General features: G+C 36.3%; 1 protein-coding gene across 7 annotated transcripts in view; it reads left to right on the top strand.

The window, feature by feature from the left end:
* The window catches only part of ANKS1B (ankyrin repeat and sterile alpha motif domain containing 1B), a 412,251-nt gene that overhangs the window by 59,621 nt on the left and 337,269 nt on the right, over positions 1-15,361 (top strand). For all 7 annotated transcript variants that reach the window (XM_086885843.1, XM_086885840.1, XM_086885842.1 and 4 more), the window contains exons 4-6: positions 382-678; positions 8,924-8,999; positions 11,163-11,264. In XM_086885843.1, the coding sequence (XP_086741969.1) occupies positions 382-678; positions 8,924-8,999; positions 11,163-11,264 (475 nt within the window). The remainder of the gene's footprint in view (positions 1-381; positions 679-8,923; positions 9,000-11,162; positions 11,265-15,361) is intronic.

Raw genomic sequence — 15,361 nt, forward strand, 5'->3', positions numbered from 1 at the left:
AAAGCAAGAAGAGAGACTTCACTGTCAGAGTATTTTTAAGAGAAGGACTCAATCATAATTTCAGGAACAGCTGAATCAAGGAAGGTTACAGATTTTGGCATATCATGACCTACAAGGTTTTGAGGGGCATGTTGTTAAAATGGATTGGGAGCAATGTAGACACGTAGGGAGCTCATCTGCTTGAGAGACACAAGCTGAAGTATTAATGTGTTATTATTAAAATTTCAGTGGAGTAATTTTGAAGCATTTAACATACATTACCATACATTATACTACAAACCCTGCCTCTGTAGTGATCTCATGGAGGCAATTTATAGATACTGAGCATTTCTATTGTGGATTAAACATGAATTTCTGAAGCTTTTGGGTTTTTTTTAACAGAACAATGAAAATGAAACAGCACTGCATTGTGCAGCTCAGTACGGTCATTCAGAAGTTGTTGCTGTTCTACTAGAAGAGCTGACAGACCCCACAATAAGAAACAACAAACTGGAAACACCTCTGGATCTGGCAGCACTTTATGGACGTCTGCGCGTTGTAAAAATGATCATCAAAGCATATCCAAATCTGATGAACTGTAATACAAGAAAACACACCCCTTTGCATCTTGCTGCTCGTAATGGCCACAAAGCTGTCGTACAGGTGCTTCTGGAGGCTGGAATGGATGTCAGCTGCCAAGTTAGTGTGTAATTCCTTCCTTCCTTCCTTCCTTCCTTCCTTCCTTCCTTCCTTCCTTCCTTCCTTCCTTCCTTCCTTCCTTCCTTCCTTCCTTCCTTCCTTCCTTCCTTCCTTCCTTCCTTCCTTCCTTCCTTCCTTCCTTCCTTCCTTCCTTCCTTCCTTCCTTCCTTCCTTCCTTCCTTCCTTCCTTCCTTCCTTCCTTCCTTCCTTCCTTCCTTCCTTCCTTCCTTCCTTCCTTCCTTCCTTCCTTCCTTCCTTCCTTCCTTCCTTCCTTCCTTCCTTCCTTCCTTCCTTCCTTCCTTCCTTCCTTCCTTCCTTCCTTCCTTCCTTCCTTCCTTCCTTCCTTCCTTCCTTCCTTCCTTCCTTCCTTCCTTCCTTCCTTCCTTCCTTCCTTCCTTCCTTCCTTCCTTCCTTCCTTCCTTCCTTCCTTCCTTCCTTCCTTCCTTCCTTCCTTCCTTCCTTCCTTCCTTCCTTCCTTCCTTCCTTCCTTCCTTCCTTCCTTCCTTCCTTCCTTCCTTCCTTCCTTCCTTCCTTCCTTCCTTCCTTCCTTCCTTCCTTCCTTCCTTCCTTCCTTCCTTCCTTCCTTCCTTCCTTCCTTCCTTCCTTCCTTCCTTCCTTCCTTCCTTCCTTCCTTCCTTCCTTCCTTCCTTCCTTCCTTCCTTCCTTCCTTCCTTCCTTCCTTCCTTCCTTCCTTCCTTCCTTCCTTCCTTCCTTCCTTCCTTCCTTCCTTCCTCCCTTCCTCCCTTCCTCCCTTCCTCCCTTCCTCCCTTCCTCCCTTCCTCCCTTCCTCCCTTCCTCCCTCCCTCCCTCCCTCCCTCCCTCCCTCCCTCCCTCCCTCCCGTCCTCCCTCCCTCCCGTCCTCCCTCCCGTCCTCCCTCCCTTCCTCCCTCCCTCCCTCCCTCCCCCCCCCCCCGATATTTTTTCCTTTAAAATACACTTGCATTTACTTTGTTGGAAATGCTGCAAGGTGACAACTCCAACAATGTGTTAAAAGAAAGATACATATCTTCAAAGCTGAGTGCATGTTTTAATGTTGTCTTGACACATGTAGATACACAAATCATGTCAATCATTCATGTACCTGTATATAAATTTATTTTCTACAGCAGTGGCTGTAAAGGTCATAAGCTGATTTTCTAAAGCTATGGCCATTCCTCGTCACAGCAATCTAAAACAGTGTTTCACTGAGAGCTCATTTTCCTCTAATTATTCCATTCTAAACTCAAGTTGGTAAGTAGTATCAATTTTGATTTTCTGAATTTCTAAACACTTGTTTTATAAATCCAAAAGAAAATTCTATAGCAGTACACTCTTGCAGCTACTGACTCCAACCTGTCAGCTGTTTGGTGTGTCTAGTTTTATGCACTCTAAGTTATAGTGACGTTTAAGGGATAACTTTAAATAAAATAGACATAGATGGGAAGAGACACAAGGTACAGAAGCAGTGAATTTTTTGTTCAGTTCTTCCTACTGGAAGGTGTCCAGACCTTTTAACTACAGAGTTCTGGATTCTTTTATGTGTTCTGAAATGTTACCTCAGTCTTATGATTTCTCTTGATTTGATTGATGGCACTATGTTTATTGAAGAGTGGATTTCATCTTCATATATGAAGTAACTTCCTTTCTGTCTCTCTCTTGTATAAAATATGCTTTGAATTAATTTGTTTCAAGTTTATATCTATTTTCAGATAAAGCAAGCAAGCAACCAAACATAATTACATCTACTTTAGAGTCACATTCAGACATTCTCTACCACTTAGCAGTTGGTTAGAGCCTGCTGATAAAAACACCAAAGTTGTGGGTTCAATCCCTGTATGGGCCATTCACTCAAGAGTTGGATTTGATCCTTCTGGGTCACTTCCAGCTCAGAAGATTCTGTCAATCTGTGAACAAATCTTGCAAACTTTGTCAAAACTTTAACTAAAATTTATATCCATTTCAAGCCTTAGGTGTATTTAATCAAACTCCTTTATGCACAAAAGGAGTGTATAATTCCCTTTTATATAGAAAGATTGGACCTGGATTCCATACACTTTTATTTCTGGATTCTTAATCAAGATCATGTTTCTTGAAAAACAGAAGAAAAAGAAAAAGAGAAAAATTCTTTGAGAAAAAGAATGTGAAGTGGAGAAGAAAAGAAAGATTAAAAAACACCAAAACAACAAAGCAAATAAAAAAAATATTAGTGTATTTTAGGCTTAAAAGTGGACATTCTTAACCGTCTTCCAAAGGAAAATGTGGTAAAATTGTTTTACTACTTTTATTATCTCTTGAATGTTTTGAATTAGTGTTGGTACTTGCTTCAAACAATTTTAAAGTGAAACACTTCTGTGTGATTTGTCTGCTTGTGAATTTGCCACTCATCAAGATTTCAGTTTAAATTGATTTTGATTTCTTTACTAGAAAGAGAGATACTTGCAAAGGTTAATGTGAACAGCTCACTTTTTTATCTTTCTTTTACTATTACTACATCTTCAGTATTCTAGAAAAGTTTAATGCTACAGCAACATAGAACTTTCAAACGCATGTTTCTGAACATAAAATTTCTCTTTTATCTCTAACAAATGAATGAGGAAAAATTCAGAAACTGATATTTAAGAAATAGAATAATTGAAGGAAAATGGTCTCTGTCACGGCAACTTCCAAACTGATGGTTACATGAGGGCAAAATATTACACAATGTTTTTATGAAATGTGTTCTTCCTCTTATGTAATCTGGATAATTTTAGCACTGCTGTGAATTCTCCTAAGCCATTTTTATCTATAGTTATACTAAAAGTTTTTCACTGGTCTTTAAAAAATACAGTGGCTTCATTTTTTTTTCAATCTTTTAAGAAATGAAAGGTTCTTTTAATAATAGTGATCTCTTTGGCATCTACACTAAAATTATAGGGCTTACTTTTTTTAAAATTTAATTTTATTCTAATTGCTTTTAATGATATATATTCTTAGATTTTTTTTAATGTTATTCAGAGGCAGGGTGATTTTTATTTTCTTTTTCTTTGCACTAGATTATCTTGTTCCTTCTGGTTTTGTCCTATTTGACATAAGGAAATATCATTTATTTATTTTCTTGCCAGAATACATATTTTCTATCAATATGTTCCTTTTCATTTAGCATCTTAGCATATTGGTAATTTGGCTCTGTACCTACTGTTAACTTATTACTGCTATAGCCTCTGAAAAATTCTGTTGATGATTACTGGCAGCTTATTAAATTGAGGAGAACAGAAATTATCAGCCTGTCACTTAAAACTAAACTCATCTATTTTGTTATTCATTAAATTGATCTGCATCACTGATTGAGAAAGAACATACTACAAAATAATATTTTATGTGGTAAACAATTTTGTACACATTCAAATGTGTTAAATAAATTTAGTTTATCACCAGTAAAGACCTCTCAGAATGTTTAGCAATGATAATATGAGTAGCCTGTCTTTTATCACTGTAATTTTAAAGATGAATTTGTTTAAATGGGAGGTTTACTTTAGCCGTCTTATCTTTCTCTTCTGTACTCCCTGAGCACTTTTAATCACAGCAAAGATTTGGGAGAATAAAAGACAGCATTTAATTTTTTATTAAATTAATCAAATATTTTATTAATTTTCCAGGTTTATCAACTATCCTTCAATCCAGAGTTATTTAGGAGAGGGCAATCCAAATCTGCTCCATCTCTTTATGCTTTGAAGTTTTTATTTAAATTGAAACATATGAAAAATAAGCAGGTTTTGACTGAATGATAGATTTTGGGCCTTCAGTAAAATTAAGATCCTGCACAGTTCAGTATGTTTCATGTAAACAGTGGTTTAACAATTATAAATACCCTAAAATCTTAGCCCCTTCTGTTTATCCAGCTTTCATCTATCCCTATTTGCCTTCCCTGTCTGTTCCAATAATGATGGCAATTTCCACTGCTTGTCAATGGTAGTGTTGCAAAAAGCTGTGACCCTTCCTTTTTGCTCCCACTGTATAAGGAGGAAATTCCATTAATAAATTTGCAAAGCTACCATTCTGTCCTTCAGATTCTGTCTGAAATCCATGTTAGAACTATAGCAAACTGCCTATGAATAAGGACTAGACAAGTGACCTAATTACAAGCTCTTACATATTTACATGATTAAAAGAAAATGTGTAATTATTAAAACCCTTGGTGCTTATCTGTGAGGCTGCAAATTGTACACCAAGGTGATTTGGGTATTCTGGTATGCCTATTGATGATGTCCTTCTGTCCTAGCTTAGTTTATGTGTCTACCTGTGACATTGTACCTGTACTTAGTAATAAGCAGGGGCAGGGACTGTTTTATTACATGTTTAGCACAATTTGTGCTCTAGTTCTCTGTATATTATATACAGAAAACTTATGCCAGAGAATCAATATATTATCCATTGATGCAAACTCAAGCAGACTTTAGCTCACTTTGTTCATGAAAAATTGCCAGCAGGTTTTGTATTAAGTATGATCAGGGAAGACTTTCCAAATATAATGGTAATGTTTACTTTGCCAGGAAAATATGATCCAAGGCAATGAAAGCTTCAGGAAGTAAAGCAGTGAAAATTGTCTATAAATCTTAAGCTAACTTGTAGTATAGAGAAGAAGAATGTATTAGTGCACAAGTACACTAAGTGAAAAAGATCTACCTAAAAGTTCTAGCACATCTTAAATAATATATAGAAATTATTTGCAACTATGTTTTTTATCCTCATGAATTGTGTAAATGTTCTATTGCACAAGAGAAAAACATTCTGAACTTACTTCTACCTTCAAATAGTAAGCTACATGGACATTTACAAAGAGAGATGTATCTACTGAACCAGTCAGAATTTCTCTTGGCCCTGTTCATCCTGAGGTTCAGCATTCCCTCTAAGTTAAAGCAGAGTTTGGTAACTGAACTGTCTGGTAACAAGGACATTTTTGCCTTCTGGATAGTTTTTGGGTCGAGGGATCTGATTCACTTGTTAGTTATTCATTATTACCATGAAATCCTGCCTAGGGCTTTTAAAATTTGTGTCATCATTCATCTCCATGACACCTTAAGCAGGATTATACGTCTGCATCTTACAAGTATGCTTTCTCCATATTCTCAGGTTTATTTTAGTGCAGTTTCATGGTTATATTTCCCCTCTTGTTCAGAAAAACACTTTTATAGTGCACAGATCCTTGCACTGTTCATATGGTGTGCCTTTTAAATTCCTCTTTTGAACAAATTGTTCATAATATATATCTTATTTCTGGGATGTGACATTCATTACTATTGTCTCATAGATCAGAGTTATAAAGCATAGACTGCCCTAGAATACAAGGCAGTGTGGAATGTCTGTAAAGAGTTTTAGGATCATGTTCTGATATGACAGGAAATACCATCTAGGAAGAAAGTAAGTATATAAGGGAAAAAAATGGCATTTAAGGTTGGATTCCTCTCCCAGCTCTAGGAATTACATGTGTAAAGGTGGCTTAAGTTCCTGTACTCCCTTTATGCATAGCAGAGCTATCTTCTGGTTCTTAAATTGCCCCCAGATAAATTTTTTGCCTTATGCATCTACAGGAAGTTTCTCTTCTCATATTAGTTTTAATTCAATTTCTTACAAGGTGTGTGCTTTCATCAAGGAAAATATTGCTTACCTTTCCTCCAGTGGGGAATTTTGATGAACGGAAAGACTGCTGCCCATGCCAATTATCTTATCAGGATCTTTTTCACCCTTTAGCTGGGTAATCAGAGGATAGATCCTGTTCCTTGTCCTCCAAGCTGTTGATTCAGTATGCCAGAACATTGATCTTTCTCAGTCTCAGATCATGGTACAGCAATAGAAAATTGTTGTCACTAATGTAGTCCATTTTTTCCATTAAACAAGGTTCCTTATTAGTACAGAATTATATCTACAATTTTAATCAAGGTGCAACTGATTTTCATCTCTGCAATTCAATCTCATAGAAATAAAATTTAGTGCTCTGGCTTCTTCTAACAATTGAACCTCTGTGGATTTCATTGTTGATGTATACATCATTAATTCTTATCCCTGACAGAATCAGAGCATGGTTGAGGTTGGAATGGAACTCTGGAGGTCTTCAGGTCCAACTCTCTGTTTTCAAGCAGAATCAGAATAAATTGCCCAAAACTGTGTCCAAACATCTTATGAATATCTTCAGGGACTGAGAACCTACAACTCTCCTGGACAACTTGTACCAGTACCAGGGCTGAGTTACCTGCAAAGCAAAAGAAATTCTTATGTTTGAAAGAACCTATTGTGTTTCAGTTTTTCCCCATTATCTCTTCTGTCACTGGGCATGACCAAGCCTGGCTTAGCCTTTACACCCTCCCTTCAGATATTTGTACACAGTGATGAGATACTCTGTAAGCCTTCATTTGTCTAAGCTAAACTGTCCCAGCTCCCTCTTCCTTTACTCATAGAAGAGATGCTCCAGTCCCTTAGCAATTTTAATGTCTCTCTCTAGTAGCTCCATCTCTGTCTTGTGCTGGGGAGCCCAGAACTGAACAGAGCATTTCAGGTGTGGATCCACCAGTAGTGATCAGAAAGGGAGCCACCTCCCTTGACCTGCTGTCAACACTCCTCCTTGATGACAGAGAGCTCCATCTTACTAGTGCCAGGTCCACCCAATAGTCATGCCAGTAAGTGGTCAGTCCAAAGGAAATGACATATGACACCAAGAGGATAATAGGCTTTTTTTAAGATTGCTGATGTCAAGCCTGTTTCAGTAATCAGAACTATAACTATCAGTGACTTTTCTGAGAATTTTTCTCATTCCCAGAAATTTCCAAGCTGCAGATTAATCTCTGTGTGTACCTTTGTGGTTGCACTGTCATTGCAGAGTTATCCCATTTTGAAGTCAATTGCACTAACTGGAAGTATCCTGAAGATATTGCTTGAGTAAAAGATTCTGAATCCACCTCTAAGTAAATCTAAATATTTAGTCTTATTGTTCCAAATAAACCTGGGAATGTTCAACTAGATTGTTTCTGAAAATGGAAATATTAGAAGTTATTTTGAGATATGTATTTTGTATGTATATCTCTTACTGACTTCCTTCTGCTCTCTGTTACACTGTTAGTATAAGTGGTATGTAGGATGTAGATGGGCATGCTCTCCTTTATATCTCCATGTACTAAGCATTGGTGGGACATATGTACACTTACAGTGGGCTCACATCCCATCTAAGGGTCTCTGATTAATTCTAAGTATCCTGTCATTGCATTGCTGTAATTCTGATGCATTCTGACACAACTAATTAATAATGAATTAGTGTTTTATTTCAGAATTGGTTTTTGTATGTGTGTGTCTTTAAGGTCGTTCCACCATAGTAAGTATGACTTGATAAAGTATATAAAAAACCCAAACAAATTCAAGCAGTAAAACCTTTAACATTTTCCACAAATAATTTCAAAATCTAATTTACTATCAAAAACAAAGCAGGTAAGTCAGATACTCAGTGAGATCTAGTAGTGCTCTAGCTAACACTAATGCTATTGGATGGAAAGCTATTCTGTTCAGATTTTTCAGTAACAGCAGTAAGAAATGTAGCTTGTTAAGAGAGATAGTGTTTTTTTTAGTACTGTAAATTTTATTTGAGCAAAAGTCTGCTCACAAAGAATTTGTGAGCAATTGAATTTGTGTCAAAACTGCAAAATCAAATTCACAGACATCTAAGGTAGAATTTAAATGACATAAGCATAGGCATCAAAAGCTGTTGGGGTGCCCTAGGGTATTCAAGGCATCTGTATGAGGCAGATGTGAGGCAGATCAAATGTGAACATCAAGTGGACCAGCAGCTGGACACCAGGATATCCTAGGACATCTCTCACAGTATAACTGAATTGACCTAGGGTATGATCAATTTCACATTAAAACATCCAATTGTAGATGTCCACATGTAAACTGTCTGACCCTGCTGAAGAGCTGTGTTCCACTGATGGTACTGTCTCGATTTTCACTGCCTCTAATAGGAGTTTAGAAATTTTACATAAACCCAGGCTTGTTAACAGGGAGCTGTATTACATTCCGTTTATATTTTCTTATATACTTATTAATTTTATTATAAAACTGACAGCATTTTTGTTTTTGTCTTGAATAATAATAAAAAATCTTGTATTCTAGTATTTTTTCTTGCCCATTCAGTGTTTTTTATGTGTAGTTAAAATAGAGGGGAAAAAATAAATACTTATTTTCCTAGTGTATTCTTTACAAAAAATTAATTGATATTTTAAATGTCACAATATTTCTTTTCTAGACAGAAAAAGGGAGTGCCCTGCATGAAGCAGCCCTATTTGGAAAGGTGGAGGTAGTACGCATTTTGCTTGAAACAGGTAAATTTGATTTACAGAAAACACTGAACAAATACCCTTAATTTTCCCAATCTGGTGTATGCCTCCTTAAGTTTTGGTTATACTTTTTTTGGAATTACTTTTATCTTTATCAGCCTTTTCAAATCTAATCACATGTACTTCTCATTAAAACAGTGTTCTTTTAGAATAAGAAATTGCTATACACAGAGAACAAAGGTGATGTTCAGACTCAGAAATTCCATATATGACTCAGTGTATGCCACTGTATTCTGAGAATAAATGTATTATGAGAACAAAATGGCTACATAAAATTTTGTTTTTCTCTCTGAAAGGCAGCCAAGAATATTCTTTGATGTAGAGACCACGGGATTCATGTTCACATTTATTTCCTTCAGTTAGCTATTCCTAGCCAACATACCATTCTGCCTGCTTCTTCATTTCCTGGATAAACTGAGTGCCTTGAAGAAAAGGGAAGGCACTGTGTCTCTGAGAATTGCATTTGTCCTGAAAGAAAAGAACAGGGATATAAAGTCCAAACAACCCATCCACTGCATAATAAGTTTCAGAACTGTTGTTGGTAAATTACTCGTATCAATAACTCTCTTCTCAGATAAATTATAAGACCAATGAGAATGAAAGTATTTAGAAATAGTAGTAGATTCATGTACTTCCATTACATTGAGGGATCTCATTGTTCTTTATTATCAGTTTTTGTGGTGTTACTCATACATTGCAAAAAAAGGTTTATCCTAATCACAGCTCTTCAGCTGAATCTCAACTAGTGTATCCCTGATCTCAGACCTGTTTTCAGAAAAAAAAAGGCCCTTCCAAGTTTCTTTTCTGTCTGGATGAAAAAGAAGGAGGCTGAAAGGGATCTTCACCTGCCCTAAAAAAGGCAAGGCCCTTTTATTTCCTAAAAAAGGAAGGACTGGAGAACATCACACAAACATAGGAAGCCCTTTAGACCACAGAAAAGGCTCACCTTTTTCAGATTAATGTGTTACAGCCTCTACCAGCGTACAATTGTCAAGACAGTGGAGTAGAATCTTCACTGTGAACTCCTTCAACCCCAAATGCTCTGCACTTCTGCAACACTCCTCACCTTCTGCCTTTTATACCTAACAATCCCCTTTTTTCTAGTTCTTCAAAAAGAGTCAGAAGATGTTATACGTAGCTACTACAAAGGAAAGATGTGAGTTGGTGTGTCTGGCTTCTGAAAGTCAACTGCCACTGCTAAATAGCCCAGTAATATTTTGGTTTTTTTTCAGAGAGAAAATTTTGTGTTTCTCACAAAACAAATTAGGAAACTGTCCATTGGATTAGGAAATTACTGTAATTGCAGCCTTTTCTGTTGAACGCTTTCAGAGTGTCCTTTTAAATCCTGCTTTCTCTATTTTTCTCTGTTTAGTGTCCTGAGAAGAATTTCACTTTGTTTGCTAAGACATTTCATATCTTTACTTTTTATGAAAGCACATCTAAGTGGAAAAACAACTTGAGTATTTTATCATAAGGCAAAATTTCCAAGGAAACTCCTACAAGGCAAAGGTAGAGAGTCAAGTACCATGCACAACAGGTTCTGATTCAGAGCAATTCTCAAACTTAATTCACAGTTTAAGGCAAGCCATTACTTTGTTAACAGTATGGACAGTCTGTGAGGAAATCCTGTGGCTGTTCATAATGCCTGTATACTACACATGGATATTTCAGTCTATTCACGGCATGAATTTTGAAAATGTTGCCATGAAGTACAACTTAATTAACATACAGATAAAAATATTTTCAGTCTTGCTCTCAAAACACATGCTTGTACTATGGACTAGAAAGTTCCCAATGAATTTGGAGTTTGGAGAGAAATGTAGGAGAAACATTCAAATGATTTATTGATTTTACAAAATATCCTTTTCAGTATGGCTCTCTGTTCCTTAGGAACAATCTGTTAAAATAATCCCAATTTCGGTTACTTTATATCACCATATTCTATGGAAACATAAAAAAACATCCATGTCAGCATGTGAATTTTAGGCTACTCAAGCTTTAAACTGAAATGTATCCTATACTTCAGCTGTAATGCAGTTGTAAAACCACTTGGTTTGAATTTTTCAGATAGTTCAGTCTGATATAACACATTTATAATCTGAAGTATTTAGGGTTAAATATTCCACCACAGATCCATTTCTTTTTCAGGAATTGATACCAACATAAAGGACAGTTTGGGTAGAACAGTTTTGGATATACTTAAAGAACATCCATCTCAGCAGTCTCTCCAAATTGCAGCTCTACTTCAAGGTAAGCCACATTCAATTATACATTTGTTAGAGAAAACAGAGAAATATGGTTGTATATAGTAATTTCTACTCTTAACATGTTTCATTACATAAGGGAGCAGTCTTTTGATTTAAAAAGACCAGTTGAACAAAAATAAGTTGTCTAATATCTGAATTTCAAAGTAAAGCCTTTCTTTTTTTGCGGGCCACTGACATTAGCATGGTGTGTCACTTATACTTAGTCTTTTTACATTCTTCATTACACCATAGCATACTGTAATATTTCAATAGCAGTTCCATTAAATTGTAATGATTACCTAAAATTGAAATGTTTGATTTGTTCATAAATAGCAACTAAATGACTGAAAGATGATGACAATTTCTCAAACAATTTCATTGTATTTTGCTCACTTTCCTTAAATTTTAAAGAAACAACAACATAATAAACAACACCAAAACCAAAAAAATCAGGCAGTATTTCTTTTTATTATAGGAGAAATAACACAGTTTTTCGGACATGCACTTGTTCTCATTCCGTCTTACTTTTACGTTGTTAGGTTGATGGAAGTTCATTGTTTACTTCAATCTTCTGCTCTAGAAGATGGCAGTAAAGTGATGAAACATGAAATAGAACATAATTCAGTGTTAAGCATAATTTCTTCTCTTCTGTGCAATTTGTTCCCTGCATTTTCAGATTAGCCTTTCACTAAGTGCGTTTGACAGAGGAGGCCCCTGCAGGTATCAGTGCTGCATCTTCATCTCTATTGATTATTCCCACCATTAAATAAGCCATTTTAATCATTTCAGTGTTGGTTCTACACATGAACTAGCTCATGCTACAGGCTCCCTCATAACTGTATTTTATAAGAACATTGCCTAGAGAAAATGAGGTCATGTAGCCATACTGTGTCATTTCTTTCTAGAATTATTTTCAAACTAGATGAACAGCTTCCATAAAGTTTTCCAGTATGATGGACTGAAGATACAAAGCTTCTATAAGTATAATGAAAATTTTGCAGGCTGTAGGAGAGGTATTCCTGTAAGGAGCACATTCATATTACAGCTGAACCAGTTAACAGCTTGCCTTGAGGTCTCCCTCTCTCCCTTCCTATTTTCCTTTGCCTTTTCCCTCACTTCCCCCCTTCCTCCTCCCCTACTTCCACCTACACAGCTCTCTTACATATTTCCCATTTACATGAGACTTCAAAGTGACTCGATTCAGTTCATGAACTGGTAGATACAAAATATATATTTATTATATATATAAAATAATTAGAAACAATAATAAAAATCTATAAATGTACTTTCTGTAGCTTTAATTAGCTTGCCTCCTGTGTGATTCAGGTCTCAGAGTTGCCTCTATCTCAGGTAACTACACAGTGCATGAAAAGTGGGGAGGAAGAGATGTGTGGAGGACACAGGCTTCCCCCTGTCAGCAGAAGGGAGTTTCTAATTTGAGCCAGACTCAAACTTCAATCTTTAAGTCCTCACAGAGCTGCAACATGAACATAGTACCATGTGGAAGAAAAGAGGGTTAATGTCATACTAGAACTTCTTCAGTGGCAGGAAAAGGGTTGGTCAGAACTCCCATTTTCTTAGACATCAAAATCAAACATCCTTCAGGTATTAATCTAAGATTCATCATAAAATCCTATCACCAACTAAACTAATTTTGCTATCTCTTCATTGTTCCGTTTTCTCTTAGTGTGATGACCTTGTAGTCTCCACTGACGAACATTTTTTTCAGAGTACCCTTGCTCTGTGAATAACAAAGCACCCAATGCCATCTCATGTTAATGGATCAGTACCTGCCCTCAGTCTTTACCACACACACAGAGAAAAATAAATATATTAATTTCAATTCTTTTTGTTGCTTTGACATGCAGTCTTTTTCAAAAGTGTGCCCTGAAGTATAAAAATGACTGCTTAGTAGTTTCAGCTCTTATTAGTGTGATGAAACTGTCTTGTAATGAGCAGTTGTTTATTTTTGCTCTCTGCCTATAATCGGAAGTGGTGTGCAAGAATGAAAAATGGTTACAAAGATGCCATTCTGACTCTTGAGGAGTCCCCTCAGAACTCCCTTGGGGAGCTTACATGGATTCTTTTTCATCATCAAGATGTTCACTGAATCTTTATCCATCAAAGTTTGAACTGTGAGCTGAAGTTGAAAAAGTCAGGAGTAGCAGGATTCAGTACTAGCACTATTGATGATACAGTTGACCTACACTCCTCTAAAAAAGACAGCTGAGTATACTCTTCACTGAAGTGTGGGTATTTATCCTATTGTAGCTGAAAAATCAGTGAAGCACTGGAATTTTTGGAATCCTGAATGTACTATAATTGAGTTTGACTTCAGTGCATAATGAATTCCATGCAAAGAAAGGGCAATTACTGAGAGAGATTTGGTGGCTTCCAAATAAATTCCCATTAAGGCTGCTGTCTTCAGATGGTTGTCTACAGCAGCTTACAAGGCTCTTTCATGTAGACTTATAGGAAATAGAAATTAAATTAATGATGCCAGACAATTACTGGCAGATTTTTTAAGTTTCTTGCTAATTTTGTGCTTTATGTAGACATAGTGGAATTAATTTGTTCTTTCACCTTGTTGCCAGGATAGACTAAGATTTTATCACTAAGCATTCTCATTAATTTTTACTGGTTCCCCCTTGCATTGTTCTGAGTGTCACTTTACAGTTTATAGTATTAACATAGCATAGATTTTTTCCCCCGTCACAAAACATTAGCTTTCAAAACATAAAACAGAGACTGAAAGATGCCTATGGACAGGCTGGCAGAAATGGACAAGGAAATAATGTGACTGGTATTACTGGTGGGCCTGTTATGCAAAGGGATAAGAGTTGGAAGAAATGTTTATAAAGAGGATGAGTTAGATCTGGGAATATTTATAAGAAACTACTTTGAAGGAGATAAAAGTAATTTCTGTGTTTAGAAGCAGTTAATGAAGGTAGTAACACTAAACCCCATGAGCTGATACTAAACCCAGCAGGGCTGGTAGCCACTTGTGAATAAATGCTCTCCCAGAATTTAAGAATAGAAATTGTCCTCCCTCTTTTAAGAATATTTAGAAAACTACTTTTTACAGATTGTAGTTTTAAAGAAACAAGGCCTTTTTCCCATGAGGTTTTAGAAGTGATCCTAGCATTCTTGTGATCCTTATTTTACATCTGTTCTTACTATCCTGAGAAAACAGCAATAGAAGTTTCTATTTATAATGTTATGCTGTTTTTATTTATAAAAAATTTTTTTGTGTGTTCGCAAAGCCTGCCATCTTTTTTGAGATGTTGGCACATAACCTGATAGAAGGAAAATAAATAAAAAGATCACTTAAAAGAGCAACATGAAAAAGGCTGAGTAAGCTATTGTGGTAGTTTGGCCACTAACTTAATACTTTTTTTACTGCCTGGTAATTATAGTTGGAATTAATAGAAATAACGCTTCAGGATTTACTTCTCTCTCTTTTGTATATCTCATGATTTTCTGTGTCTTCATTAGATCTGAGTAGCATTGAACTCACTTAAAAATACTTATTAGAGTTTGGATTCTTAACGTATTAAGGAAGAAATAGCTGTATATGTGCTATGTACTGGGAGGGGGTAGAGTTAGGATACTGTACCAAGCAAGGCCAGGCTACTGGATGCATTTCATGGGTGCAGTGAAACAACAGCACTCAGTGCTGAAGCAGTTAACAGTACTGGCACTTAGGGCTTTTATAATTAGGCATTGGAGATAAAAGGGATGTTGCCAAGGCTAGTAGGCCTAAAATTAAACCAACCAGCTGTGTTTTAGTTTTAGCACATGTGAACGTGACGCAGGTGCGAGCTGCACCATCTTTCAACTCTTTCTCCACAGCCCACTATGCTCTCTATTAGAATCTTGCTCTTTTACTATTTCGGGAAGCAGAATTCTCGTTACTATGAAACAAAGGAGATAGTAGATAAACAGATGAAAAATGGCATGAGCCCCAGTAAACGCTGCTGCATAGACAGTATGGAAGGAGATGCACAGGAAAACTGTTTCCTCTCTTCTCCTGAAGCTGCTTAGAAACCTAACATTGTTTGTACCTGTTACCAAATTATTCATAAATGGGAAATGCATAGG

The sequence above is a fragment of the Cyanistes caeruleus genome, chromosome 4 (assembly GCF_971803275.1).
Source record: "Cyanistes caeruleus chromosome 4, bCyaCae1.hap1.1, whole genome shotgun sequence".
NCBI classification, from domain to species: Eukaryota; Metazoa; Chordata; class Aves; order Passeriformes; family Paridae; genus Cyanistes; species Cyanistes caeruleus.